Source organism: Phyllostomus hastatus, unplaced genomic scaffold, assembly GCF_019186645.2.
Source record: "Phyllostomus hastatus isolate PE091 unplaced genomic scaffold, TTU_PhHast_1.1 phas_contig_40, whole genome shotgun sequence".
NCBI classification, from domain to species: domain Eukaryota; kingdom Metazoa; phylum Chordata; class Mammalia; order Chiroptera; family Phyllostomidae; genus Phyllostomus; species Phyllostomus hastatus.
Genome location: NW_025333872.1, coordinates 98,539,095 through 98,565,818, shown reverse-complemented (window position 1 = coordinate 98,565,818; position 26,724 = coordinate 98,539,095). Strand labels below are relative to the sequence as shown.

General features: G+C 63.3%; 1 protein-coding gene across 1 annotated transcript in view; it reads left to right on the top strand.

Moving 5' to 3' along the window:
• The window catches only part of PDE10A (phosphodiesterase 10A), a 327,948-nt gene that overhangs the window by 111,705 nt on the left and 189,519 nt on the right, over positions 1–26,724 (top strand). Inside the window, exon 2 of the mRNA XM_045844196.1 lies at positions 10,652–10,789. Within this exon, the coding sequence (XP_045700152.1) occupies positions 10,741–10,789 (49 nt within the window). The 5' untranslated portion in view covers positions 10,652–10,740. The remainder of the gene's footprint in view (positions 1–10,651; positions 10,790–26,724) is intronic.

Here is a 26,724-nt window from a genome sequence, read left to right as displayed (position 1 = left end):
GGGTGAGCTTGCTGTTTCCTGGTGGCGAGGGGCAGCCGCCTCGAGGGGCGTCCCGAGCTGGGGCCGGGCGGCCGTGACCGTCTCCTGGAAGAGCACGGATGTGCCTGGTGGCCCAGACTCCACCCGGACAGCTAATAATCGTGTGGGTTTGCCAGACAGATGCTGAGACCCACGGGCATGTATTTGTCCTTGTCAAAAATGTGGAGAGCTTACTTGGCTACATCTTCCGTGGACTCTCGGCAGCAGGAGAAACAGAATAGAACATCCTGAGTTTTCTGCACATCTCCCGGCGCAGCGAACTCTCTGAGCGCTTCCCACATCCCAGGCGCAGCGCTAGGTGCCTGATGCCTGCACGCACAGCCTCGCAGCAGCGCCGTGCAGGGCCCACATCGCAGGGGGGGAAACGGAGGCCCGGAAAGGTCGAGGACCCCGCCCCGGGCCACGCCGGCACAGGCGCAGCGTCAGGGCTCCCACCGGAAGTGTTGGCGGTGGCGGGCGGGCGTGGAGCCGCCCGCTCTGCCTGCGGTGTTCCCGGGATCGGGGCCCAGGGAGAGGCCGTAGACAGTATTCACGAGACGCAGTGGAAGGCCGGCCCCAGGGACGTGGCACGGGTTGGCTGAGACCGTTGTAACGCAACCCGGCTGCTCTGTGTGTCCACTGGGTGCGTACTGGCGGCAGCATCCTCACTGTCCGGCTCCCCCGTCACCAACACGACACTTGGGCCATCCTTCTCGCTGCCGCGTGTCCCCCAGCCCGGTAGCCTCTGCTGCTCCTCCAGCACCCGGGCACGCTCCTGCTGGACATCACCCTGCATGCTGCTGCCCGAGCCCTCTTCCCCAGATGTTCGCGGGGCGCCCTCCTTCGACCCTCCCCACATCTGCACAGACGCCCGCTTAGCAAAGGGGCTCCGGCCCCACCTGGCACGGCTCGCCCCTCCCCTACCGGGCCCTCCTCAGTGGCGCTCGCCACGGGGCACACACGGGTTCCCCATTGCGTTACGGTGCCTTGCTCCGGGAGGCCAGGTCTTGCTCCCGAGTCCTCTGTCTCCAGGACCCCGGGCAGTGGCGGCCTCGGGGTCTCCGTGAAGGGACTCCATGGGCTTCTGGGTGTGATGGTGCCTGTTCCCCAGGTGACCTGGGTACCCCGTTTGGCGTCGTTGTCATCTTTGTCAGTCACAAATTTGCTTACGTTTCTGTGTACATGCTGGGGTGCAGGCTAACGCAGAAAACGCTCGGAGTCTCAGAGGAGGTGACCTACTTGACAGAGGGACCAGGGGTATGGAATGACCTAAAAAACTGCAGCTTTTGAGCGTAGCCCGAGAGAGAGGACGGGAGGGGGTGGGGACACTGGGCGGGTTTTCCCTCAGCTCCGGGTTCCCTGGGTCTCGGGATTCCCTGCTAGTGTTTTGTGTGTTTGTTTGTTTGTTTGTTACCCTGTCTTGAGTTTGGGGTGAGTTTGGGGCCTTTTTGTCATCTTTTCGCTGGAGCGCATCTTCGTGCTGTCTTCCAAGAGGCACGCACACACAGCTGGCGTATTTACTGAGGAAACGTGCGCCTCCGCTGCCTTCACGCAGTGTGGCCGCACACACCGTCCTCTGTCACCAGCAGCGGAGACTGCCCTGCGGTCTCTGGCTGGGGCGCTACCAGCCGGTCTGAGGCTGGTCTGGGTCGCCCTTCCACACAACCTGGGCTTTTTTTTTTTTTTCTGCCCAACAGTCCGCAGCAGCGGTAGTTATTTGAGAACAGATTTGAGGACTTTCCAACTTCTTCTCCCCTTCACAAAGGGTCAGCTCTGAAGGCATCCATCCGTGCTGTGTAGGTCCCGCCGTGCATGTGCCTTAAAAAGGTTGGAGTCAAAGGTTTGTTGAGACTCTGAAGGATCCCCAGGACACTTGGGTCCCCGGGGCTGGCCCACTGGCTGCCTGTCTGGGCTCCCAGGTCGGCTGAGGATTGGGTTACCTCCCCCCAGTGGTGGGAGCAGGGAGGGATTGTAATTTTATTGCACTCTTTTGTCTTTAAATGCCTGCGAACACAACTCTTTTTGAAAATAGATTTCCAGCTTTCTTTGCATATCTGAGAATGCTCTAAGTGATTTATCCAAATACTCTGGTTTTTTTAAAAAATGTCTTTATATCTGTAAGTTGGAGAATAAAACGAGGGTGAAAAACATCTCCGTGTAGTTGGGGGATTTTCCATCTGAAGGCGGTTGATGTTCAGTGTCGCTGACACTGGATTCTAACTGGGAAGGTTTAAATATATCCATTTTTCTAATTCTCTTTAATTGGCTTCATTTCAAGTGATGATTCTTTCTCTCTTTGTTAAGTGTCGATGGCTCTTATATAATGCGGCTAATGAAGAAAGCAGAGTGTCAAGCACTGAGGGGCTGGGGCCACCTCTTGCCCCCCCGGGATGTCTTTCCTTTGGCCCCAGAAGTGGTTACATTTCCTTCGGGGACATCTGTGCCTTTGGGGCACGTGGTCTCTTCTTCCAGGCTATTTTACACATTTTAGCCACCTCAGCTCTCTGACGGATGACTTAAATATCATTTTTCCTGGACATGGCGTGGCGGCCACCCAGCTCTGCGGGTGCTCTCACCGTGACCACTCCGCCCCCGCTGCGGGGGAGGCAGTGCTGCAGGGGGGGAAACTGGCTGTGGGAATGGCACGTGGATGCTTTGTCTCCGAACCATCCCAGCTCTCCAGATGCAGACAATTCCCGGCAAGCTCCCAGTGGAGCGGGAAAGCTGATCTCTGTGCGGGGTCCATGCCCCGCACCCCAGGTCCCTCCAGAAGTGGGCGGGGCCAGCGCTAGGCGCTGCGGGACTGCGCCGCGCCCTCCCTCCCGCGCCCTGGGGAACGTGCGCGGGCGTGTCCGCCTCGGGAGCGGCTGGGGAGGCGCAGCGCGGAGGAGGAGCCGAACGAAGGGATGGCGGGAAGCAGGGCGGCCGAGCCGCGGCTGTGCCCGAGCACGCGCCGGACTGGCAGGTGCAGGCCGCAGAGGGAATCTCGCTCCCAGAGCTCCTTCCTGCTGACCTGCCTGCTGCGGCACCGCCGGGGGATCCCCTGAACGGCGCGTGCGTTGGGGGTGGGGGCTTCCTCGCACGGTGGGTGGGACCCTTGCCTCGCTTTCAGCCGCAGACCAAGGCCTAGCTGGAAGTCGGGGGAAGACGGCAGTGGTCCCTTCCTCTGTTCTCTCCTGCAATCTCACTTTTGCAGGCGTAGGAAGAAGCTTTCGATGGCGGTCTTTTCAGTGGTGTGAGCCGAACTGCAGCCGGGCAGGATAAAGTGACTCCGTGTGTCTTTGGAAACATGCATTAGTCGAGTCCTGCTTCTTTGAGTAAACAAACGTGCTGGGGGTTTTCCGTGAAGCGACTGGACAGGAAAGTACATGACTGATTCATTTCTTATAACCTCCGATTCTCCGGCCGCCTTGCTCCTGGCCTCGGGCCCAAATCTCCATAGACATCCAGAGTTCTTGAATCACCACTGCGGCTCTGGCCTTAGGGGAATGGCCACCTCGCTGGCCCACCTGTGGGACCCCTCCCCCGCACTGGGCCAGCTGCCCATCAGGGCTCAGCTTTCCCCTGGGACCCCTCCTGGACCCAGGCGAGGGAAAGAGACATTTTCAGGGAGAGGAGGAGAAGGGGCTGGGGTTGCACGCTGCCCTGTGGAAACGTCCCCGGAGGGGCCCCGAGTGCCCTGCCGGGTGGGCCCCACGCCGGGCTGTCTGGCTTTGCCGGGAAGCTCTGTGCGGCGACCTCTGGCATCAGCTCCTGAGCCCGGATCAAGGCAAGACGTGCAATTTGGCTACGACTTGAGCACGTGATTCTGGGAAGGGAATGTGTCACCTCTCAGTCTCCGTACGAATCACTCTGCTGGGTGGGCGCCCAGGGCCTCTGTCTGAAGTCAGCCCTCAGCCGGCCCATGACGGGGCCGCCCAGGTGGGGCCGCCCAGGTGGGGTGGTCCAGGTGGGCTGGTCCACATGGGGTCGTCCTGGTGGGGTCATCCAGGTGGAGTCGTCCAGGTGAGGTTGCCCGGGTGGGGTCCCGTGTGTGGCCATCACAGCTGGGAAGAGCGCCCCGTCCCGGGCAGGCACCCAGCACAAATTCTGGGTGGGAGGAGGGAGGAAGGAAGCGCGGAAGCTCCCTCAGCAGGCTCCCCGCTCCTGTGCCCGGTAAGAAACTCTCCGTTCGGACTCCCTCCGGGCAGGGTGGCGTGTCTCCTGCTCCGCCGACCTGCCCACCTGCCCCCAGGCAGTTTTTGCAGATTGGACACGGTGGAGCTTCCCTGTCATCTCCAGTGGGGTCAGCGAAGTGGAGTTTTCCAAGGGAAATCTCAGCTTGTTTCCCCCTGGTGGGCAGCTGGCCTGGTAAAGTGCTCCCCTGCGTCTTCAACCCAGCAAGGATGGTCCCGCGCTGCCCCCCCCCGCTCCCCGCCCTGACGGCGGGGGGGAGGGGACCGGCCTTCCCGGGGAAGCTGACCCCGGGGGTCAGTGGGTCTAGGCACCTGCTCTTACAGGGCACCGGCCTCGATGACCGGCCCAGACTTCATCCTGGCGGGGAGCCACCGAGCCCGTGCAGCCGCCTCCAGCCCCTGCTCCGCCCACTCCCGCTCTGAGGCCTCGCCGGCATCGCTGGGCTCGCGGCCCCCGGCGGGCGCTTGTTCTGCTCGCCCGTCAGACCAGCCCCGCGTGCGGCTGGGGCGAGATTTTGCAGATTTCCATTTAACGGCTGAGCACCATGCTTGTCCCTGGTGAAAAATAATTTTTAATGTTTTCTCCATGTATTTCCCCCAAGGTTATAGTGTTTTTCATTTCGGTAAAATAATTCTCAATTTATTTACTTGCTTGCTTCGGAGAACCCAGCGCGGCTGGAGGTCCTGTATTCTCCCCCCCACCCCCTTCCTCCGAGAGCCGGGAAGTCGAGCTCTCGGGAAGCAAACGTCTGGTGGGACGAGCTGCCGCCTGTGCCCTGTGAGACCCTGAACTTGACCCTTTATATCCGTGTGGCTCTGTGGGTCTCCTTTCCCTGCCTTGCGTGTGCAGCAGTGTAATACATCTTTGCGTCTGCGAACCCAGCAGACACAGAGCCGGTGCGGTGAGACCGTGCTCTCCCGGGGAGCTCCCCGGAGGAGGTGGGCCACACCGATTTAACTGCCCTGTGGAGTGCAGGCGGGCTGGCCCTTCAAAGCCCCTGAGCTCCGAGGCCAGCTCCTTCCCCTGACAGGGACAGACACAGCCACGCTGGACGTTTGCAGAGGGCGGCACGGAGCTGGGGTTGGCAGAGTGGACCGGTCTTGGTGGCCGGTCGTCGAGGAAAGAGTGCGTCTCCGTGGGAAGCAGCAGAAGAGGAATGTGGGGGCCGTGGGAGAGCGAGGGAGGTGGCAGGCGGGGGCGGGGGGCCCTCCGTCCGCACTGCCAAGGACAGACGTACCCATGGCTGATGTCCCCAGTCGCACAGAAGGCAGCGACCACGTTGAGGAGAACGAGTGGAGGGACAGCCATGAGCCGTTGGGTGGAAGGCAGCCAGTCCCCCACATCTGAGCGCGCAGGTCTCAGGACACCCGAGCATGACTCCCCACAAGGAGATGACCTTCAGTGAGCCCCCTCTGAGGCCTGGGTCTTCTGCATCCCTGGAGGGGGGTGGGGCGGGGGGTGGGGGGGCTGCCCCAGCTCCGGAACAAAGGTGGCCCCGGGATCGGGGCTTGTCTGGTGAGTGGTCGGCCATCTCCTGACCTCCAGGGTCCGCCTGCCTTGACGCCACTGTCTGATTCTCCCGCCGTCTTTTTCCCACCTCATCGGCAACGTCGGGGAACCTCGCTCGACGGCCACCGTTTCCCAGCCAACGCGGACACTGAGCAAACTTCCGCGATGGCCCTAGGAGGCAGGCCTCAGAGGAACGGCAGGGACCCCGTGGGCGTGGCAGAGGGAACTTCGAAATGACACTTGGCATACCCACAGGTGGGACGGACCCCACGCAGACCTCATGAGAAAGAAACGCTCCTCGTTCTGGGCCGGGCGACTCGAGACGGCCCGCGGGCTTGCAGCTGCCGTCCTTCTAGCCGCCCGGCTGTTTGCCTTCCGGCCCAGCACGGCGAGGACCAGACGCGTCGCCCTCGGGCACTGCGTCCGGGTCGCTGTCCTCGTCTTCTCGCGGCACCTCCCCTGGACGGCACTCCGAGCCTCCAGACGGCCCGAGGAGAGCGGGAAGGTTTTCTTAGATGACACGTCGGAGCCCCTGGGGAAGGGGGGCGTGGACCCCGTGACGTTCACCGTCCTCTCGCAGCTGCGGCATCTTCACCTGTGAGTTCGCACCAAGTCCCCGGTTTTGCAGGGCGACCGCCCAGCGTGGAGTCGCCCCGGGTGCCGCCCCGCGTGAGCACACGGACGAAGCCGACTCCTACGTAGCGGTTCACCTCCGGATGCCGACGGGCTGCGCGCTGCACGCTCTCACCCGGAGCACCGGGAAGCCCCGGCCGTCCCGGTTCTGGGAGAGTTGGCGTGACTCGAGGGGTGCGCGGCTCGGTGAAATAAGGTCCCTTTTCACCCCGGCGTCGCTCAAGAGAGGTTTTACTGTTTGAATAAAACAATCTTCACAGACTAACCTCCAGGGAACACAGAGAAATAATCAAGCCTTCGTTTCATTCCTGTGTGTTCGAGCACCTTCAGAGTTGGCTCAACACTGTTTAAGGAACCCACCGAGGCTGCTAATCAGCATCAGCACGCGGCTGTGACAGCGCTCGGAGGGACGGAGGGAGAGGGCTTCGGGTCCTGCCCGACCTGCTTCTCTGGGACAGGCCAGGCCCCCCCCCCCCTCCCGTGCATCCCCGGCTGCTTCTGAGTGGTCACTCGAAGGTGCGGGATTGTGAGCGGCTCTCGCAGACCACGCTCCAGTCGGGTCCCCGTGAGACCGGTTCACGCCGCTCTGGAGCCTGACCGGCAGGACACGCAGTCAGTCCGCTCTCCGACTCCAGCCTGCGTGTCGCGAGCGAACCCTCCGCTGTGCGGGAGCGAGCGGGGCCTCCAGTGCAGCAGGATGGGGAGCTCCCTGCTTCTGCAGGAATGTCAGGTTCGAGGCTCAAGGGCTCGGAGAGCTTCCTGTGCTAGACAACGAGGGTAACAAGTGCCCTCGCCACCTGCCGAGAGCGCCAGGGGGAGAGATCGCCGGGGGACGGCGGGAAAGGGGAGACGAGGGGTGACTGGGGTTGTCTGCCGTAGGCCTCAGAACTGTAATTACGACCCTGGGCAGCGTTCCACAGCCTGTCCTCTGGGGGCGCCCGCCTCCCCTGACCCTGCAGGCCCTCGGGAGGGTGCCTCTCCGCTGTCTGCTGCAGGGACGTCAGCGGGTCTGTCTGGTCCCCCAGCTGGACCGGGGGGCACCGAGACCCCAGGGCGAGGCCAGATCCCCAGCTTCATTCTCCGGAGCTGAGGCCGCCCGGGGCTGTGCTCCCCTTTTGCTCCCATTGAACTGAGAGGAACCTGCAAACGGGGGTTGTGGAGTTCCAACGGGAGTGCTGTCCGGATTAGGCTTCTGAGGGGCGACACAGACACGTATTTACTTTGGATCAAATCTCGTGAAAGAAATTTACTTTGGTGAGATCAGTAGGCTGTGCTGTTTTGCCTGCCGAGGTTGACTGATGTTAACTCTGATGTGTTGGGTGCTCAGCAGGAGCCCTCCAGACTGCCCAGTGTCTTGGCTCACCCGGGACTGATGGGGCGTGAACACGAGTTAAAATCAGCCCCCCCCCCCACTGCGTCCTGGCTGCCCGCGAATGGAGCGGGGTCAGGTTCCCGGGAGGCGCCTGCGCGTGTCCCCAGGCAATGGCGAGGCGACAGGGCAACGCTGCCTCCTCTGTCACCGTGCACACACGCCCGGGAAACGGGTTTCCGTGAATCTTATCTGAGATCAAGGTGGGGTTCGTCAGGCAGAACTATCGGGCGTTCTCATGGGAATTATTCTGCCCCACGCCAGTATTTGGGAAACACAGGTGGGATTGCTCACACAAGTCCGTGGTTTCGTGCTCGTGTAAGAAGTCACCCGGGAGCCCTGGCCGGCATATCTCAGTGGATTGAGCGCGGGCTGCGAACCAAAGTGTCGCAGGTTCGATTCCCAGTCAGGGCACATGCCTGGGTTGCAGGCCACGGCTCCCAGCAACTGCACATTGATGTTTCTCTCTCTCTCTCTGTCTCTTCCCTCTCTAAAAATAAATAAATAAAATCTTTAAAAAAAAAAAGAAGTCACCTTGGACCCCCTAGGTCTGGAAACCAGAGTGATGTCACGGAGTCTGCAGTCCCCACCCCACCAGTTCGCAGCCGGACGGGACAGGTGGCCCCAGGCAGTTCTCGGAGGGCGTTTGCAGCCGCTGTGGGAATTCTGTGAGAGCCTTAGCACCTCTCGGTGAACATATCAGCGCTGCTTCCTGGGCCACATGCACCGTGTGCGGTGGGCAGCACCTGCTGGCCAGTGAACCTGCAAACGGGGGTTGCGGGCCCCCGGGGGCAAAGGCCCGGGGGCCTCCTGTGCAGATAAAGGTCTGAGGGCGACCCGCGACGGTGCGCCCCGTTCTGCTTACTTTCCCCACAAACACGACTGTTTACCGGGCACAGCACCTGGATTCCACCGCTGTTTTACTCCTCGTGGCCCAGGGCAGGGTCTGGAGCCCCCTACGGTGTCCGAGCCCCTCAGCGGCACTGAGCGTACAGACAGGAAACGGGGGTGAGAGGAAAGGCTCTCCGGGGCAGCCGAGGAGTTCGGGTCCACTGTCCGCAGGAAGTTGTCTTGGGTCTCCTCCGTGTGCCAAAGCACCCTCCACCTCGACGCTGGTAACCAGCAGTGCGGTGCTTGCAGGCCGAGAGGCAGTGCAGCCCGGCCCCGCACGGCCGACCCAGAGGCTTTGGGAGCCGCGGGGAAGTGTGGAGACGCGTCCATCACAAACCTCTGGCGCCGGGAAGCTGGTGTGACCCGCGCATGGAGGCTCTCAGGACGCGGCCCTCCTGCCCCACGCCGCGGGGCCGGGACCCAACCCCAGCGGTGAGGCGGCGCGGTTCATCTCGGACGCGCTCCCTGGGACTTAGAGAGCCCTTCAGCATGATGAGCCATAATGTCTCTCCCCACTGGGTTCGTTTCAATCCTGAGAAGTCCCACGCACCGCTGTTCCGCACGACGTTCTCATCCGCAGGCGGGTTACGAACAACCGTGCCGACTCCGACTCCACGTGGCCGCCCTTGGCCGTGAGAGAGAGCGTAGTGCCGCCTCAGGGCCGGGCCGGAGCAGGGGGTTGGAGACCGTCTTCCATTTCCTGCCGGGAACTTTCGTTCGTTCCTCCTCAAACTGCATTTCAATGCCTCACCCCTTAGCAGTCGCATCGGACCTCGGGTGCCGCCCCAGTGAACCCCCGCGGAGCCCGCCCAGCCACGCCCTGTTGCGGGACGCGACTGTCCAGGTCGGCCGTGTTCCCCAGGGCACTCCCCGGCCTGGTGCGCGAGTTCTTCGGGGCCGTGGGGGGAGATCCGTGCGTCCCCGCCTTCGTGGGCTGGGCGTCTCCTGGGACCGGCTGGGCTCGGCCCCCAACCCAGGGTGGAGGGGTTATTATTCTGCACGCACGAAGTAGTGGCCGGCTGTGACCCCGTCTCAACCCGGGGGCACGGATGAATGTGTATGTGTGTGTGTGTGAACACAGACGCCGCCCCTGCGCTGCCCCCAGCCCAGCCACGTGGTCAGTGGGGCGCCAGGAACGGGCTGCTCCCCCACCCCCACCTTTCTGCAGAGCCCTGAGGCAGAGGCCGCCCGGGCAGCCCACGTGGTGTGCCGAACCGGCTGGGTGTCAGCCCTGCTCGCCTCCTTAGCCCGAGCGACCGGCACCTCGCCGCAGCCCGGCGCTAGGGAGGACGCGTAACTCTTACAACGGGGTGAGAGGTGGGACACCGCAGGGGACAAGGACAACCCGCCGGACGGTCTCCTGAGCTCAAGCGCCGCATCATAAACTGTCCAGTGAGGTGTTTTTACATGTCCAGCTGGGACGCGAATAGCAGAAACAAGTAATGTCCAGTGGCTGAACTGAACCCCAAGCAGCCCACCCACCGGACGTGTCCGTGTCACAGAAACGCACTTGAGACCCACAGGGGCCGAGGGCGGTGGCGCGACCCCTGGGTTGTTCTGAGGAGCGTGCAGCGCAGCTGGGCGCGGTCTGCATGGTGCGGGACGAGCGAGTCCATCCTGCTCGTCACCCACACGGTCCCCTCACCACCCCCCGGCCACCCCAGGGTCACACACACGCTCCATTCCTGCATGTCAGCATGTCAGGTCTGGTTGGGGGGTGGGGCCGTGCAGGCTGGCCTGAAGCCCCTTAAAACATCTCCCGTGTCAGGTCCGACCCCAAAGCCCTCCCGACGGCGGCGGCCAGCGCCCACCGGCAGGGTCTGAAGCAGGTGTCCTCGCGCACGGGAGGTCCTGGCGTGCTGGCTCTGAACCCGCCGTTGGGAGCCGTGTCTGAGTGGGCTGGTGCGTGCACCCCCCCCAGGGAGGGCCACCTGCAGCCCCGGCACACCGTTCTGCGTCCGTAAGGGTCTCTCCGGGACTGCAGGGGGACCCCCGACCACGGTGGGTGTTTCAGTGGGAGGCGACATTAACTCCGTGTCCTGTTGTTCTCTCCAGCCGGCTGTCCCCCCTTCACACTGGACAGTGTGAGCAGAGGACCCGCCGCCGTGCGGAGCCTGAGCTGCAGGACCGGCGCCCGGGAGCAGATGAGGGATGAGCCGGCGGGAGGCGGCCTGGACCCCTGCAACGCCACAGGTACCAGGGTGGGGCCCGGGGACTCCGCCCCTGGCGGGTCCTGCCCTTCTCCGGCCGACCTCGGGCCTGTCCTGAGCAGGGCCCCCCGGGCAGGCGGGGGGACGCCGGCTGTGGCTGGACAGCTGCGGGTTCTCCGTGGTAGAACAGCGTCCAGAGACACAGAGTTCTCCGAAACTTCTGCCTGGCTTGGCTTTCTCTTTTTCCCACTTTCGGGGACTTCTGTGACTGACACACTTTCTTTTTATCTTTTATTTTTTGAGATGAGGTCAGACACCTTCTAGATTAACGCCACTGCCCAGTGAGTCATTTCACACGACGAGGTATGTCCCGATCACAGCCAGCCCAGGACACTTTCCCCACCCATCATTCTTGTATCACTTTTATCCGACAGTCTCTAGGGCTGCACAAAGGATCTAGCCAGAGATTCCTGTTTTATTTAACATTTTTTATGAAATCAGACTGTTAGAACCTTGGAAGCACAGTTCCCTGAATGCAAAACACACGTGTGTTTCTCTGTTTTGTTCATGGAGCAGGTGGTGGCCCTCTTTGAAAGCATCCGTTTGCATGTCGAGGCATGTTGTATGTAAGGCATGTCGAGGCATGCTTTATGGTGGGGAAACACAACTTCTGAGCTGCCTTTCTCTGTATGTTCATGGACACCACACGGACGTTGCCCGGGACCAGGAGAGGACTCGGGTCGGCTGAGTGCAGCAGCCCGGGGGGCGGGACCACTCATTCCTCCGCAGACGGGACGTGGCTCCCGCCGCCTGCTGCTCTGGCTCTTGTCCCGGGAGCCCAGTGAGGGCCAGGACTCGGCCCCTGTCTGCACGGGCTCGCGTCCTGGGTGGCGAGTGGGAAATGCAGAGCCCACCCAGGGCGCCGCTCCGAGGGCACGGGGTGGGTGGGGTCTGCGGGATGTTGTAGATCGGGGGGCGTGGCGAAGAAAGGGGGGCAGAAATGTTCCCGTGGGCTGGTGGGTTTGCGGCGGGTTTCCGTCCCGGGGAAGATGCGGGCGTGCGGACCGTCCTCCGGACGTGCCGGCGGGGGGCCTTTAGAGAGACGCCCGAGGCGTGGACGCAGGGGGGACAGGGGGATGCGGGGCGCTGGTGCAGAGGGACCGACGGGAGCCCTGCCGGGGTGTCTCCAGTCACCGTGCCGGCGGAGACGCCCCTGAGAGCGCGGAGGTGCCAGCAGCTGAGTGCCCGGCCTGCCGCCGGGCGGGGTGGGGGGCCGAGGTGCCGCCACACAAGTGGGAGGAAGGAGGGGGCCAGCCCTGTGGTGGCCCGCAGCCTGGAGGAGGGGGCGTGCCCAGGAGGAGGAGAGCGGGGGTGACCGGCACGTCGAGGGCGTGATGATGGGACAGGAAGACCACGTCGGCCTGGCCGAGCGCTGCTCCCGCCGCCGGGGCCAGAGGCCAGCCCGCAGGGGAGGGTCCAGGCAGAAGGAGAGCCGTGGGGGGGCGGGGAGCCAGGGGGAGGCGTCGTCCGGCGAGTGTCGTTTCCAGAACAAAGACGCGGACGGCCGTTGGCAGGGCCTGGGTGTCACGTGGGCTTGTCCATTTCTTCAGCAGTGGCCCAGGCAGACCGGCCGCAGTGGGGGCCGCCCCCCGGCCCGGAGCGAATCCCTCCAGCCTGCGGGAGGGTCAAGAGCGAATCAGGATGTGTGTTTCCAGTCTGGGTCGCGGGGGAAGGCCGCTTATCCTCCCCTTAGAAGGACTTTGCGGGTAAAGGACACCAGGAGGCGACAGACGGACGCAGGGACAGACACCCCCCACATGTGCACACTCACTCCCGGCGCCAGCTGCACCTCCCGTGCGGACACCCACGAAACGTCCTCCGGTTCGTGGGTGGCCGCGTGCCTTCCGTGGCTGTGGTGGTTCACGTTCGCTGAAATTCCGTTTCCCAGTGGCCCCGCCACCTCCCAGGGCTCCGCAGGCTCCTGTGGCGAGTGGGCACTCGGGGGACAGCAGGGACGCGGCTGGCTGCCCCGGCCTCGCACCTGTGGGACGGCCCCGCCGTCCGCGTCAGGGGGAGGGGTCGGTCCGGAGGGAGCAGCCCAGGGGACGAGGACGTGGTCGGGACAGGCGGCAGAGCCAGCCGAGAGGCGGTTGCGGCAAAACCCTGGACGCCGCCGGGGAGACGCCGTGAAAGCGGGCTGTGCCTTCGAAGCCTGAGGAGATGCTGAGTCACGTCGGGAGACGCTGAGTCATGGGTGTCGCCCGTGAGGACCCGGGGGGAAGGCCAAGTGCACAGCTGCTGGCTGGAGCCGGACGTCAGCGGCAAACAGTGAGCGCAGGCGACCGTCAGGACCCGGGGCCGGAGCTCCAGCAGCTGTCCTTCCGGATCGGTCCGCCGTCCAGGTCTCAGTGGCCCCGGGGCGGAGCCCGAGAGCCCGAGGCCGGGCGGTGAGCTCCAGAGGGCACCCCCGCCACCGCCGAGACCGTGGACGGCGGCTCCTGACGCGTGCTCCTGCGGCTGACAGCCGCCGCCTCCTTTGCCAGGGAGGCCGTGGGGGAGGGCGGTCTCGGGGTCCCGGCTCGGGGTCCCAGCTCAGGGTTCTCTCCAGCCCAGACTGGAGCGTGGCAGAGAGGAGGCCACGACAGCTCCAGTCTGGGGCAGGACCACAGCAGGGCTGGGGGGCCACTGTGGCCGGGCGGCCTGGCCCCGCGTGCAGGGATGCAACCGTGGCACCTCACCCCGGCTCCTGCACGCACTGCGGTGGTGGCTGCGTTTGGGGTGAGGCCGGGTTTTCTGGGGTTCCCCCAGCGAGTCTCATCACTCTGAAGTCGCTTTTCTCCTGGGGAAACTTCTCCGTGTTTTCAACAACTGATCTGCACCCACGTTTTGGATCACGAGTGTTGTGTGCCTGCACCCCCAGAGGGGACCCCGCGGCTGGCGTGTTCAAAGGCTCCGTGGGTTCGAATCCCCTGCTCTGGTAGGGGCGGCCCTGGGGTTGGGGCTAAGCACGGTTTCGCCTTTGAAAAGCTGTTCTGGAAAACGGCTCTCCCTGAGTGGAACCGTGAGAAATTGTTATTTAGGAGTCTTTTCCTCCCTAAAGTTCAGATGTTAAATGAAAATCCAGTTTTGATATTTTCTAATGCTGGCTCCCAAAGGATCCCTTTGTCAACAATGAGAATTGTTCACCCAGGTTTCCCCTTTTGTCTTGGCTGCCAGGGAGCTCCTAGCAAAGTGTACTGACTGGGTCGCGGTCTTTGGGGTTTTAATGGAGAGGAGGTGCTAATACGGAGACCGAAGGGAATCATTAGGATCGGGGGAGGGGCGGGGGGGGCAGCAAGGGGGGGCGGGGACTCTGACTCCACCCCATCCCTGTCTTTGTCAGCGCGGGGGTCAGAGAGGGCGGAACCTCAGCAATCACCCCCCAGGAGAGCCCACTGCCGCCGTGAGAGTTTATCAGGACGCTTCCACTGGCCGAAGCCCCTGTCCAGTCACCAGGGGGCTCCTGTCTGAGACCCGTGGGAGCCTCTTCCTGACCCTACGATGCCTAGGGCTCCAGGGCAGCGGCCAGGATGGGCTCCGAGAGCAGGGCCTGGAGGCACACGGCAGGGACTCCTTCACGGGACGCGTCGTCCAGACGACGGTAACACGGCAACGTCCCCCAAAGATGCCTGTCGCTCAGCCAAGAACATTTTCCCTGTCTCAGGGCACTTTTCCTCCTCGGTCTTTCCCCTCGCCCCCCCGCCGCTGCGGGGCCCCGCCCGGCTGCCCTGCGCTTCTCGGCGCCCACAGCGCCATGTGAGCCCTCCACTGCGTTCTCCTGCGTGTCCGTCACCGACACGGTGAGAGCTCCGTGCCCGACAGCGGCCCCACTCAGGGGACAACCGTGCCCTGGCCTCCGGGTTCTGGGAGGACCGAGGTCCGGTCCACGCCTCCTCTCTCGGCACACCTCTGGTTCCTGAGCAGCCACGGGTGTTCTTGAAAGGCAGACTCTGTTTTACATCACGAATGCAAATAAACATGATTTGCGTTACTGAAGTGAGGGCCTCATCCGCAGCAGACCATTGCATTAGTTGTTGTCTAAATAAGGCACAGGCAGTGGTCAGATTTTTAAAGTTGTGGCACCTTTTTTTAAAAAAAAACACAACAGACTCCATATTTTCCCTTTCATCAAAATTATCTGCTACCTCCATGATAATAGCCATCTTAAATACCGGAAGAATCACACCCCCAGGCTGTGTGTGTGCATAATTTTCCAGCTGAAAGTCGGCTTGTACTCAGCTGTATTTGGAGTAACGAAATCGCGTTGCATCGACTCATCCGAACGATCCTTTGAATTCCTGCGATCGGCCGCCCCACCCCGGGAGCAGTTTCTGGGGACCTCGCCTGCGTGGGGTGCCAATCGGTGCTACCGGGAAACGTGATGAAGCCCCAAACAATCTCCGGTGGAGAAGGCCTTGTCTTGGAAAGCTTTGCGGGGGTCCCCGAGTGTTTCCTCGTGGGAGACGCAGGGAGAGCCGCCTGCCCTCGGATGAGCCCCGCCCCTCTGAGAATGGGCACCCGAGGACAGCGGGGTCCGCGGTGCAGGGGGACAGCCTCCGAAAGGGGGACGCCAGCGGGCCGAGACAGAAATGGGTTGGCCTGGAGGACGAGGGGACCCGCAGGTGTGTGCCACCGTCGAGCATTTGCCTGCGGACTTTAGCCACAGAAGATGGGGGTCGCTGGTCGTGTGTCTTCATACATGACTGAGCGTGTAATAGGAAAGGCCCTGTCATGTGTCTGTTCAGCGCTCCGTCCCTTCGTGCGCCTCCTCCAGTCTCTTTCTCTCCTCACGTAAATCGACACTAAGGGGGGTTCCTGCGCCGTGACCCCTGTTCACAGGACCCCATCAGCACTTTTTCTTTGGCTGTGGATCAGATCCCTTTGGTTCCTTTTTTTCCCTCCGAGAGCTCCGCACGCTGGGGGATTTGCAGGTGTGATGGCAGATGTGCCGTGACAAACAGGATGATGGGTGCGGACTCTTCTCGGAGAGCGCCCCGCGCAGAGGAAGCTGGGGGTGCAGGGAAGTGCCCCTCCCTACCGCCCCTGGGGCCGGCTTTCCTTCACACTGTCCCAGCCGCACACCCCCCTCTCTGTGGGCTGGGCCGAGGAGGGTTGGTTGGGTGACAGTTTAAGTGGATCCCCTGTGTGCTCCCCCCACCCCCCGTCCTTCCCGATCGTCATACCGCCTCCCTTTCTTGGAAGCAGCACAGCGGCCCCCAGAGCTGTCGCCAGGGGCTGCACCTGCCCCTCTGGCGCTGGGTGTTGTTCGAGGAGCCCAGCCAACGCCGCCCACGGTGCCGGCTGGCCCGGAGCCTGCGCCCCAGCGCACACAGAGCCGCTCCGTCAGGGACAACACAGTGTGCGTGGCTGTGCGGCGGCTGGGCCTGCCCCCGCCGCGGCGAGCCTGCGAGAGCCCGTTTGGATGTGTGTGACAGAAAGGGCTGCTGTCCGCGTTTGCCAGGGCCAGCCTACTCCTGCTGCCGACTGCTCCATTCATTCTTCCCGGTGATCTGAGCTTGGGTTTGTGAGGTCGCTCCCCGCACCCGCGGGGCCGGCCACCACCCACACTGCTTCTGAGAGACTCTCAGGGGTCTCAAGACGAGGAGACACGGGCTGGCTGGGCCCCAGTCATCTTCTCAGCCCCCTGCCATCCCACAGACGTGCATGGGGGTCGGGGAGGGGGCGGGGGGCGGCTGCTGGGAGGGAGCGGGGCTTTGGGGCAGGGGAGGGGCTGGATGGGGGCAGGGAGGTGGGCGTTCCCGAGGAAGGTCAGGGGCTGGAGACTGAGTCTCCCAGAGCCACGGGGGCCGGACAGCCTGCCCTTCGGAGCAGGTCAGCAAACCGGACCGAGTTCCCGAGCCTTCAGGTGCCCAAGTGCGTGGTGCTTCTCTCCTGTGTCCTCGGAAGACAGCACCAGCTCACGGCCATGTGCATTAACATCATGTCCACAACGGCTGCTGAACCTTCCAGACGCTCTCAGCCGGCACACAGTTTCGGCCCCACGTTGTCCGTCTTCGGACCTCGTGCGTGGGGGCTGGGGAAGACTCGGTGAAGCGACAGGTGTGAGGGACAGTGGGCCACTGGCTGCGTCTGGTCTTTCTGTTCTCTGGGTGTCTTCACCCGCAAAACCCCCTCTGGCTCTCGAACCTGGTGGACTGGCCCGGGTCAGCCCGCACCCTCTGCCTGGACCAGGCTGGAGCATCCGTGCTGCGGGCCCAGCGTGCCGGCTCTGACCCTTGCCGTGGCCGAACCCGGCCCCGGGGCCCCGGCCGCACAGGGGCTGTGAGCCCCTGTGACCTTGAACTGTGAGTTACACCACTAGACTTGGGGGCCGGGGTGTTTCCGGCTGACTAGAAGTAATTATCTGCAACCTTGCAAACGCCCCAAGAACCTGGTCTTGGCCACACAACAACCCAACCTCCCTTCTCCGAAGCGAGTGTCTGAGTAAGCGAAGTGGGCGCCCTTTTCGTGGAAGGGACCCCGTCTGGTGGCCCCCCGGGTGTTTCAGCCCGCGCGGGAGCCTGGAGCGCCGCGGGCGGTGTAGTCACCAGGGGTCCCTGCGGAGGGTCATCGTCGTCTGCTGACTGGTTTCCTGGGGCCGGGTTCTGGGAACTCTCCCTCCCCTTCCCTCGCTCGCTCCGGTGCAGATTAGATAAGGAGAGGGAGCGGTCCCGTGGGCGCGCGGGCGGCGGGCTCGGGCCTGGGTGACGTGGAGGCTGCAGCTCCCCGGGGGCGGGAGGCCGGCCACCAGCGCAGGTCACCTGGGGCCCCATCTGCTTCCACCCCCTGGGGCTCCGTCCTGCCGGTCAGCTCGGCACCGTTCGGAAGCCTGCCACACGCTGTCCCCTCTGCCAGGCGGGGCAGCTGACCCGAACAGTCCGCTGCTGGACGCTCCGCTGCATGTCTGTCTGAAACGTTGCTGGAACCCCCCCGCTCCCGGTCTCGTGTGGGCAAGCGCAGACAGGTGTCCCCAGAAGGGCAGCGCTGCCCCGGGGAGGCTGCCAGCCCGCAGGCCGGAGATTGGAACCAGGCCCTCGGGGCTGGCTCGCGGTCCTGGCTCGGGCGGGAGGCCATTGACGTCAGCGCCCTGGGAACGTGGCCTGGCCGCATTGTGACACAGAAGTGGCCAGGGTCGGGAGGAAAATAAAGAAAGGGCAGTGTGGTTTTAGAAAACCGCATTGCAAAACGCACCCTCCCCCCGCTCTGCTCCGTCGACCAGGGAGCTTATCCGTAAGCAGGCGTCTCAGGGCCTGTTCCGCGTTCGCCCAGCCCTGACCCCAGGGGAGCCGCCCCGGCAGGCTCAAGTGCGGCCCCCGCTGGAAGGGCAGTGTCACGCGTGGGGCTGGGCTGCCCTCCCCCCTTCCCTGGGCGGCAGCGCAGTGGCCGGGCAGCTTCCGTTCCCCCCCTCATCCTCCGAGAGCATCCCGCCCCCGGGAGAATTCCTGTGCCCTTCGTTCCCCCAGCAGGCACGCTTCCAGGCTGAGCCCAGGGCGCACAGTGTGCCCGCAGCCCCGCCCCGCGCGCACAGGAGGGCCCCAGGACAGCTTGCTCTGACCCTCCGGGCGTTCCGCTGCCATCCACTCCCTCTCCGGACTGCGACCGCCCGACGGCGGAAACCACCTTGTTCACCGGTGTGTGCTCGGGGCTGAGCAGTGTTGGGTCATGTTAGAGACTCACCCAAACAGGTTCCGTGGGCTCCGAGCCAGAGCGGAACTCCCCCGGGAAGTACCAGGAAGGGGTGGTGACCCACGGGGAGCTGCTTCTGCAGAAACTCGGGGGACAGGGGAGACCCCCACCTGCGGAAGGCCCAGAGCCGCCACGACGGAGCGGGGCAGCCGGCCTCAGCGGGGCCCAGAAGGGCCTGCGGCAAAACTTCCTGTGGGCCAGGGCCTCGGGCGTAGACCCTGGAGCCAGGGCCTGCTGTTCGAAAACAGCGTCCCTCTCTCCGTGCGTCTGCGGGGGCGGGGGGTGGGCCTGTTTGTTCTCCGTGGGCAGCACACCCCGCTGACGATCAGCTCTGAGACACACACACATGCATACATACATGCATGCATACATACATGTATATATATACATATATGCAATTACAAATAGGGTCCTTTGCCTCTGTCCTCCGGAAATAACGCCCCGTGGTGTTTTTCAGCCGGTCCAGCCGATGCACTTGCTCCCACACAGCCTGGAAAAGCCCCTCCCTCTCATCAGGCCCACCCACGAAGTCCTCCGCGGGAGGCCCTCCTCCTGGAAGAGAAACACTACGTACAGAGAGCACCCCCTTTTCTCGGCGGGCCCCCTAGGGGGGCACCGAGCCTCGTGAGCTGCGTGACTTTCGTGCTGTTCGGAAATCTAAGATAAACGGGCGACGGGGTTCCTCCAGTGACGAGCAGGCGGCAGACACTCCCCGCGCTGGGAGGCGGGGCTGCGTCCCCGGCGCGCGGAGAACCCTGAGCCCTGCCCTCGCACTGCGGGGCGTCCGACAGCCCAGGGTGCGCCCGGCGGCCCGCGTCCAGCGCTGCGGTCACATTGAGCACTCAGTCCCCCCGCCCCCCGGTTCTGAGCCTGCGCCATGCGTCGGGTGACAAATGGCCTTTCAACGTTCTTCCCTCCCAGTTCTCTTCTGTGGGGTGTTGCCCGAGAAAAGGGGAGTGTCAGAGACGCGCCGTGGGTGCTGGTGTCGGGAGCCGCCACGCCAGGGGACGCCTGAGGCTTTATTGGGCTGCAGCGTGCCCATCTGAGGCATGAAGTTCACGGTTTTCGGCACATTCACGCACGTGTGCGGCGGCCAGCCCAGGGGGTTTCAGAGCAATTTCGTCCCTTCAGAAAGGACCCTCGGGCCCCTTGGCCGGGCCTCTGGCCCCCGCCCCGCCATCCCCCAGCCTGGAGCAGCCGCCACGCTCCTTCCTGTCTCCGCAGAGTTCCCACCCGAGCATTTCCCCCGGGTGGGCTCCGAGGGCGTGGTCGGCCGTGACCGGTGTCTTTCACAAAGCACAGCGTTTTTGAGGTCTCTCCCCGTTGTGCCTGCATCGGAAGTACCTCGTTCCTTTTCGTGGGCGAGTAGTATTCTCTTCTGTGGACCCACCGCACTCACGCGCCCAGCACCAGTGGGCGGGCGCTGAGGATTCAGCGCGGTGGTCCGTGGGGGATCCCGCCGCCGTCAGCCTCTGGGCACCAGGCTGGGGCTTCCTCGCTGGTGCTCTATGCTGTTCCCCCGCTCTGGGTGTCGCCGGTTCCCCCCCTCTGGCCTTTGACGTCTTCTCTTTCCCACGTGCACGTTGCTGTGCTGTCCGTCTCCCAGAGGCGGGGGTTGTCAGGGCGGGGTCTTGACTCGAGAGCCGTTTGCTTCATTCACGCAGGCGTGCGCAGCCACAAATCTCCCCGCGCGCACGGCCTTGTCCGCGTTGTGCAGTTTCGGCGCGGCGTGTCTTGGTCATCCTGTGTCTTGAAGTATTTTCTGATTCCCTTTCCGTTTCTTCTTGGACCCACCAGTTGTTTAAAAGGGCGTTGATTCACTTTCACCTATTTGTGAGTTTTTCAAACTTCTCCGTGTGGTTGGTTTCTGATTTCATTCCCCTGTGGCCAGAGAGAAAACTTTCTAATTTTTTTCTCAGTGAATTTGTTGGGGTTGTTGTATGGCCTAGAGGACGGTCTACTCCGGAGAACACCCTCCCCTCCCCGCCGTGTTCCTGAGAAACACGTGTGTTCTGCGGCCGTGAGGCGGGGTGCTCTGCAGGTGTTTGTCAGGCCCATGTGGTTGGTGGGCTGTTCGGGCGCTCTGGTTCCCTGGGGGTCCTCCGTCCCGCCGTTCTGTTCACTGTCGGGACTGCGGTGCGTGGGTCTCCGACTGTGGCCGTCGGCTTGTCCGTTTGTCTTTCCAGTTCATCAGTTTTTCTCCGTGTGGTCGGGCGCATGCACTCGGACGGTTTTGGGGAGTCCTGACGGATTGGACTTTTGTCGTTTCAGGACGCCCCTCTTCACCTCTGGCAACACTGGCTTTTTGTTGTTCGAAAACCTGTTGTATCTGCCGTCGGTCTCGTCACTTCAGCTTCCCCACGGCTGCTGTTCGTGTGACACGTCTTAAAAAAATCTGTTTGTATCTTTGGATCCGAAGTGTGTCTTCTGTAGACGACAAGCAGTTGGATTTTTTTTTTTTTCAGTCTGACAGTTTTTCTTTTTCCAGTTTTGTTTGTCCATTTTTCTGTCTGGCTTGCCGAATCTCTCTCAGTATCTTCAGGTTTGCCAGTTCTTTCTTCTGCCAGTTCTTGCTTCTGGCCGCCTTGAGGGCGCTGACACTGAGCGGTCGGTCACACGGGTGTGCGGCTCCACTGGAGCCACACGGCTGGTGGGGGGGCAGCCAGGTCTGCAAGACTGTAACCCCCGTGTGAACTCTGCATAAACGCCACACGTACACTTCCCGTCATTCTGCATGCATCCCATTGCGTATGCTGCCTAGACAGTGCTGGGGGGTGGGGGGGTTGCTTTTGTTCACCGCATGACTTGAAACTTAAAACATGTAAATGGCCTGATCTGAAATAAAAAGAACATAAATGGGGATACTTTGGGAGGTGGGCCTCCTGTCCCCGCCCCCTCAGGAACGCCGAGATAAAGCACGCGGGCACCGCACAGGGAAGGTGAGTCAGTGCGCGGACGCTGAGTGGGCGGTCTCCACCTTGCGCACCCGGAGAAGGAATCCTTCCAGCGTGGGTCCCTCGGCGTCCCTGCCAAACACTGACATGGCCTCTTGCTGATGGGCCTGGCGGGCGAGTCAAGCGGGTTTGACAGCATCTTCAGTGGGTCTCCTGCAGGGGGCGGTGCCGAGCAGAAACCTCTCATCTCGTGAACGCCTCCCCTTGGCCGTCCTCGTCTTCCCAGAGGGACCCCCGAGGTCGTGATCCCCAGCTTCATTTAGAAGAACCGTGTCAGGGTCCGTGTTCGGTGACGTTCATTCCATGGTCCAGACCACGTCATCCATGTCCAGACATCCTTGTCAGCCGTGTGACTTTCTTACCAAAAACCCGCCCCTCCAGCCTGCAGCAGCCCACCCCCAGCCCTCTGGGAGCCGGTGCAGGGGGTGGGGGGGGTAGATGCAGGTGCTTTCAGGTGGCGGCAGGTGGAGGCAGCAGGTGCACCTGGGGGCAGGCGGAGGGGAGACAGCGGTGGGTGGGGGAAGCAGCCCTGCGCTGGGTCACCCTGGTGTGCTGGGACTTTGAATGGGGGGGGGGTGGTGACATTTATAAGAAACATTGCTTTCATTCTCACGTCATGCCTGTCACTGGCCTTTGCATCAGACTATCCCACATTCCCCCCCCACCTTCCGGGGGCCCCCACGACCGCGCTCCTGGAGCAGGGGGCACCGCAGAGGGGCGTCCAGCCGGCGCTGTGTGTGCAGGGCCAGCGCCAATGGCTGCTACACGGGCCGGCCCGGAGCCACCGCCGGCGTCCCGGGGCCGCCCCAGTCGGCTCCCACCCATCCGGGCTCTTCCTGCCGGCTCTCTAAAGAGCACTTACTGAAAATGTGAGGGGCAGGGGGACCCGCTCGGATGTAACTTGTGATTTGATGGGGAAAGTGGCCATTTCTCTTCCCACCACCCGCCTCCGCCGTGACCGCCCTTTGCTCTAGACTCCGTCCCCGGCTGACAGCCCCTCCCCACGGGGGTTCCCGCAGGAACCCAGTCCTCCGCTGACCGTCCCAGCAGGGCCCTCAGCCGCACTCTGGGGTGTGGTCGGCGGCCACCGAAGGCGGCGTGTGCGTCCTGACCGGAAGAGACCTGGAACCACAGACCCAGCGACGATGCTGCAGGACAGTCAGGCTCCCGGGGCGGGGGGGGCATGGGCGGGGGGGGCAGGCAAATGGGGAAACGCTCACGGAGCACCCACGGCTCATCGGGTGCCGTGGCCAGCGCGAAAGGCCCAAGGAAGAGCTTCCTGGGCCGAGACTGCAAACGGGCGCAGTCTCGGGGCCCCAGGGCTCCGCCCCCAGGGGAAAGGAAAGGCGGCCTCACGCCCCTGCTGTGTGGCCCGTGGCTTCACAGCGGCCCCTCCCGTGTGCGGGCACAGCCGGCCCGTGGGCGTGGCCGTGCACCCTTAGGACTCGGGGGCAGTGTTTGGTGAGGAGGCAGCTCCAAATTCTCCCGCGCCGGTTCCCAGCCCCGCCCTCCGAGGGGCCGCCCTTAAACCAGAGAGTGGTGCCTCCTCCCGTGTCTCGTCCACGGAAACCAGGAGGCGCGTGGGCCGGGTTTCCTCGCTCCCACGTCCTCCTCCGATGCCCGCCACCCGGGCTGCGCCCGAGGCCGCCCTGTTGGTGTCTCCACTGTGCTCGGAGTCACGCCCCCTGTGTCCGCCCTGCGTCCCTCCCCCTGCCATCGGAGCGTCGTGTCCTGCTCTGACCGGTGACCCCTTTACCGGAGAGCCTCACCGTCTGCCCTCTTCCTCCCGGTCACCCGTTCGCTCAGCCGTGCCGCTGGGGTCCCTGTCGGGAGGAGCACTCAGCGTGAGACCCACAGCCCGGCGTTCCCAGCCCAGGGAAGGGGGGCCGCGAGGGGCCACCAGCCCGCCGAACAGGCAGTTTCAACACACCAGCCCACCGGGGCCGTGTGGGGGCCTGCGGGAGCACCCCAGAGGGGCGGGCGGCTTCCCGGAGCTGGGGGTGGGGGGTGGGGAGGTGGGGGGGGCAGACACGCTTGCCGGGGGCGGCCACACCCCGGCTGGCTGACGTCAGCCAGATTCCGGGCCGGCTGCTGATGACGCTCGCGTCCCCGGGGCACAATAACTAAGGCGCTTAGACAAATTCGACTGGCGCTTCAGTGGCTGGGTGGGAACTCAGCAAGTCACGTACCAGATCAAGGACTTAAAGGGATTTCGTCACGGCCACCGGACACCAGCTGCTCTCCCAGCCGCTGCACCCTCCTCTGAGGCTGGCGGCAGCCTTGGAGGGAGCGAGGAAGCCGGCTGTGCTAATGATATCAACAGACTTGTGCCACCAGACGGGTTCAGGATTCGGGGACCTCTCTCTCTCTCACTCGGGGACCTTGCTTCCGGGGGCAGCTTTTCCGGGGACAGGCAGGGCGCGGCAGCGGCCTCTGCAACACTGGCCACCGGGCAGCCCCTGAGGCTGGGACTTGGGAAGCACCCCGCCCTCGCCCAGGGTGCAGGAGGAGCGCGTCTCACAGCGGTGTCTCCCAGAGGCCGCCCGTCCTGCCCTGGCTGAGCTCTTCCTCCAGGGAGGGTAGCAGATGGACCGGCTGGGGTTCCTCTCTGGTTTCACGGAGCGGCGGAGGGACGTGGGGCCTGTGGGACCCGCACGGGCCGGGGGGGGGACGCGATGGAAACAGGCATCCTCACCCCACCCCAGGCCTGACTCCGAACTGCGGCCTGCTCCCCAGAGACCCTCCGACCCAGACGGGCCCACCCACGGCTTTGAGAGAAAATCCCTCGCACACACCCCCCGGAACCGAGCAAGGACTGACGTGAGCACTGGTCCCTAAAAATATGTCATTTTGAAGTTTTCTGCTGAGAGTGTACACAGACGGACCCGCGTGTGAGGAGCTGGCATTTCACTCGTTTTCATGCGGCTCACGCCGTGTCCTCCACGCGGAAACTGATTCCACGGTCGGGTCTGCTGTCTGTCGCACAGGTGCGCAGGCCCAGGCAGGCTCGCCCCCCCCACCCCCCGCCCCAGGGCCCCACGGACCGGCCTCGTTGCAGGGACCGGCCCCGCCGGCTGGCCCATCCACTCTCCCAGGGAAAGCCGTCGGAGGCCTGAGGCTCCCTCCGGGCGCTGGCACAGGTAACCGACACAGTCACTTGAGAGTCTCCGGAACGACGGGTTCTGGAGCGATGTGACTACATCAGCACCTAAAAGCACATCCTGCCGGGGGGCCACCCTGGAACAGACAGGAGGAAACACTCAGTCCTTTGGCAGGAGGTGCTGAGCATCTCGAAAGAAGCATTTTCCTATGTTTACGGTGCTCCAGGTGGGCGTTTACCAAGGCTCTTTTGTCTAAAAATTACCTGCAGATGAGGACCCAAGTTCAAGGCCGGTGCATGTAATCAGGACTCCATTGTCTTTTTTTTGCTATCGTGCCTGGCAGCTGTCCGTCTCCAGGGAAAGCACCCCAACTGGCTGGACGTTTGCCTTCCGCTGAAACGGAGGAGGGGCGATTATCTGCCCAGTTCTCTCGGCAGAGGTTGCCGCCACCGAACTGCGGGCCTTTCTGGCTCTTTGGGGAAGCAACTCGCCTACATTTGACAACCTGCACGATGTTCCGTTAGGCCTTACATTTCTCTTCGGTATATCCATCACTCCCACAACCTCAGAGGAGAAACCCCACTCCTCCCAGTGAGGCGTTACACTCCTTCCGGGAAAAACCGAAGAACGAAGGTCATGATCGTGTTTGTGTCTGCCCCAGTCCTAACGGCGTGCTTCCTGAGACCCCCCAGCGCCCACTGTGGGTGCCCAACACCGCCCAGCGACGCTCACTGCAGGCGTCCAGCAGGACTCAGCAGCATCCGTAGTGGGCGCTCAGTAGTGTTACCGAGACCCGCCGTGGACGCCCAGCAGCACCCACCAGTAGCCGCCACGGGCACCCGCCATGGCCCGCGGTGGTGATGAGGATGATGAGACAGAGGCTGCTGCTCCGGAGGTGCCCCCTGCCAGCCTCCTGCTTGTGGCCCTGGGTCCGCGGAGGGAACTGAAAGAGGGCTCAGCTATGCAGGAGGCGGGGCCGTGCAAAAAACCCACCATTTCCGTAGCTCAGAACAGACGGGTATCGGCAGCTGCAGAGGCTCAACTGGACTGCGTAACTGCTCCTAGCCGCGGGCCGGCACGGCCTCTCACCAGATGGGGGCCGCGAGGACGTCGCCCGGCGTTCGGGCGCGTGGGCAGCTGCGGGAGCCCGGCCTGGCTGTGTCGGCGTGTCTCTCCAGGGTCTCTGTCGGGAGGAGGAGGGGGAGGCAGCCCCGCAGCCCCGCAAGGGCTGCGAGTCGTGCGGGCAGCGGCAGAATCCAGAGTTCCCTTCCAAAGAGGCTTTTCCACTCCTGGTCCTCCTCTCGGCTCCTAGGAAGCTGGGAGAAGCTGTCTTCACAGCTTTTCTGTGTCCGCTTCGATGCCTTGCTTTTTTCCCGCGGGTCCCTCAGGCCAGCACTTAAATGACCTAGAGACGCCAAGGTGAGGGTCAGGTGACCTGGGCTTAAACCGAGGCCCGGCCGCCTGAGAGGGTCCTTAAACAGAGCGGAACCACCTCCCCCCCCTTAGCCCTGCCTGCCTGGGGGGTTGCGCTGAAGGTGAACCACACTGGCAGATGTAACGGCGCCTTGTGCCGGACACCCCAGGCTGCGCGCCTCACGGGTTCGTCACAGCTGTTGTCATGGTCCTTGGGAGAACCCCACATCTCTAAGCAGGCCATCACGGTGGGGTTTCTCCCAGACGGCCTCTCACCTCTCACCTCCCGACGTGCCGCCTCATGTAGAAGAGTCTGGAAGAGCCTGGCTGGCCGAGCCGAGCCTCCTTCCAGAAGGAGCCAGACGCCATCCTTGGGGACGGCAGTCGATTCGGTGGCCGTTGCTAGGGTAGAGTTTCCGCCTCGTGCAGAAAACAATGCGCATGCTGATTTATCGTTCAAATGGATTTTTTTTTTAAATTTCCGTGAGAGCTAATGCACACAAACTCCGAGCACAAGGAGAGAAAGAAGAGGGAGGAGCTGAGCGTGGGCGAGGAGGGTTGCGTACCAGCACCGTGAGAAGATGTCGGAGCCACGCGGTTGGCGACACCCGTGGGGGCCGGTGGGGTGGGGGGCACCCGAATCACGTCGCAGAAGAGAAAACTGTTCCCCAAAGGCCAGTCGATTAGACGGTGCGTGTGTGGGTGTATGGGCGGGAGGGGGGAGCAATGGCTGATAACTTTATTTTGGAACCCAAATGAAACGGTTACAAGGGTTTGAACTTTGA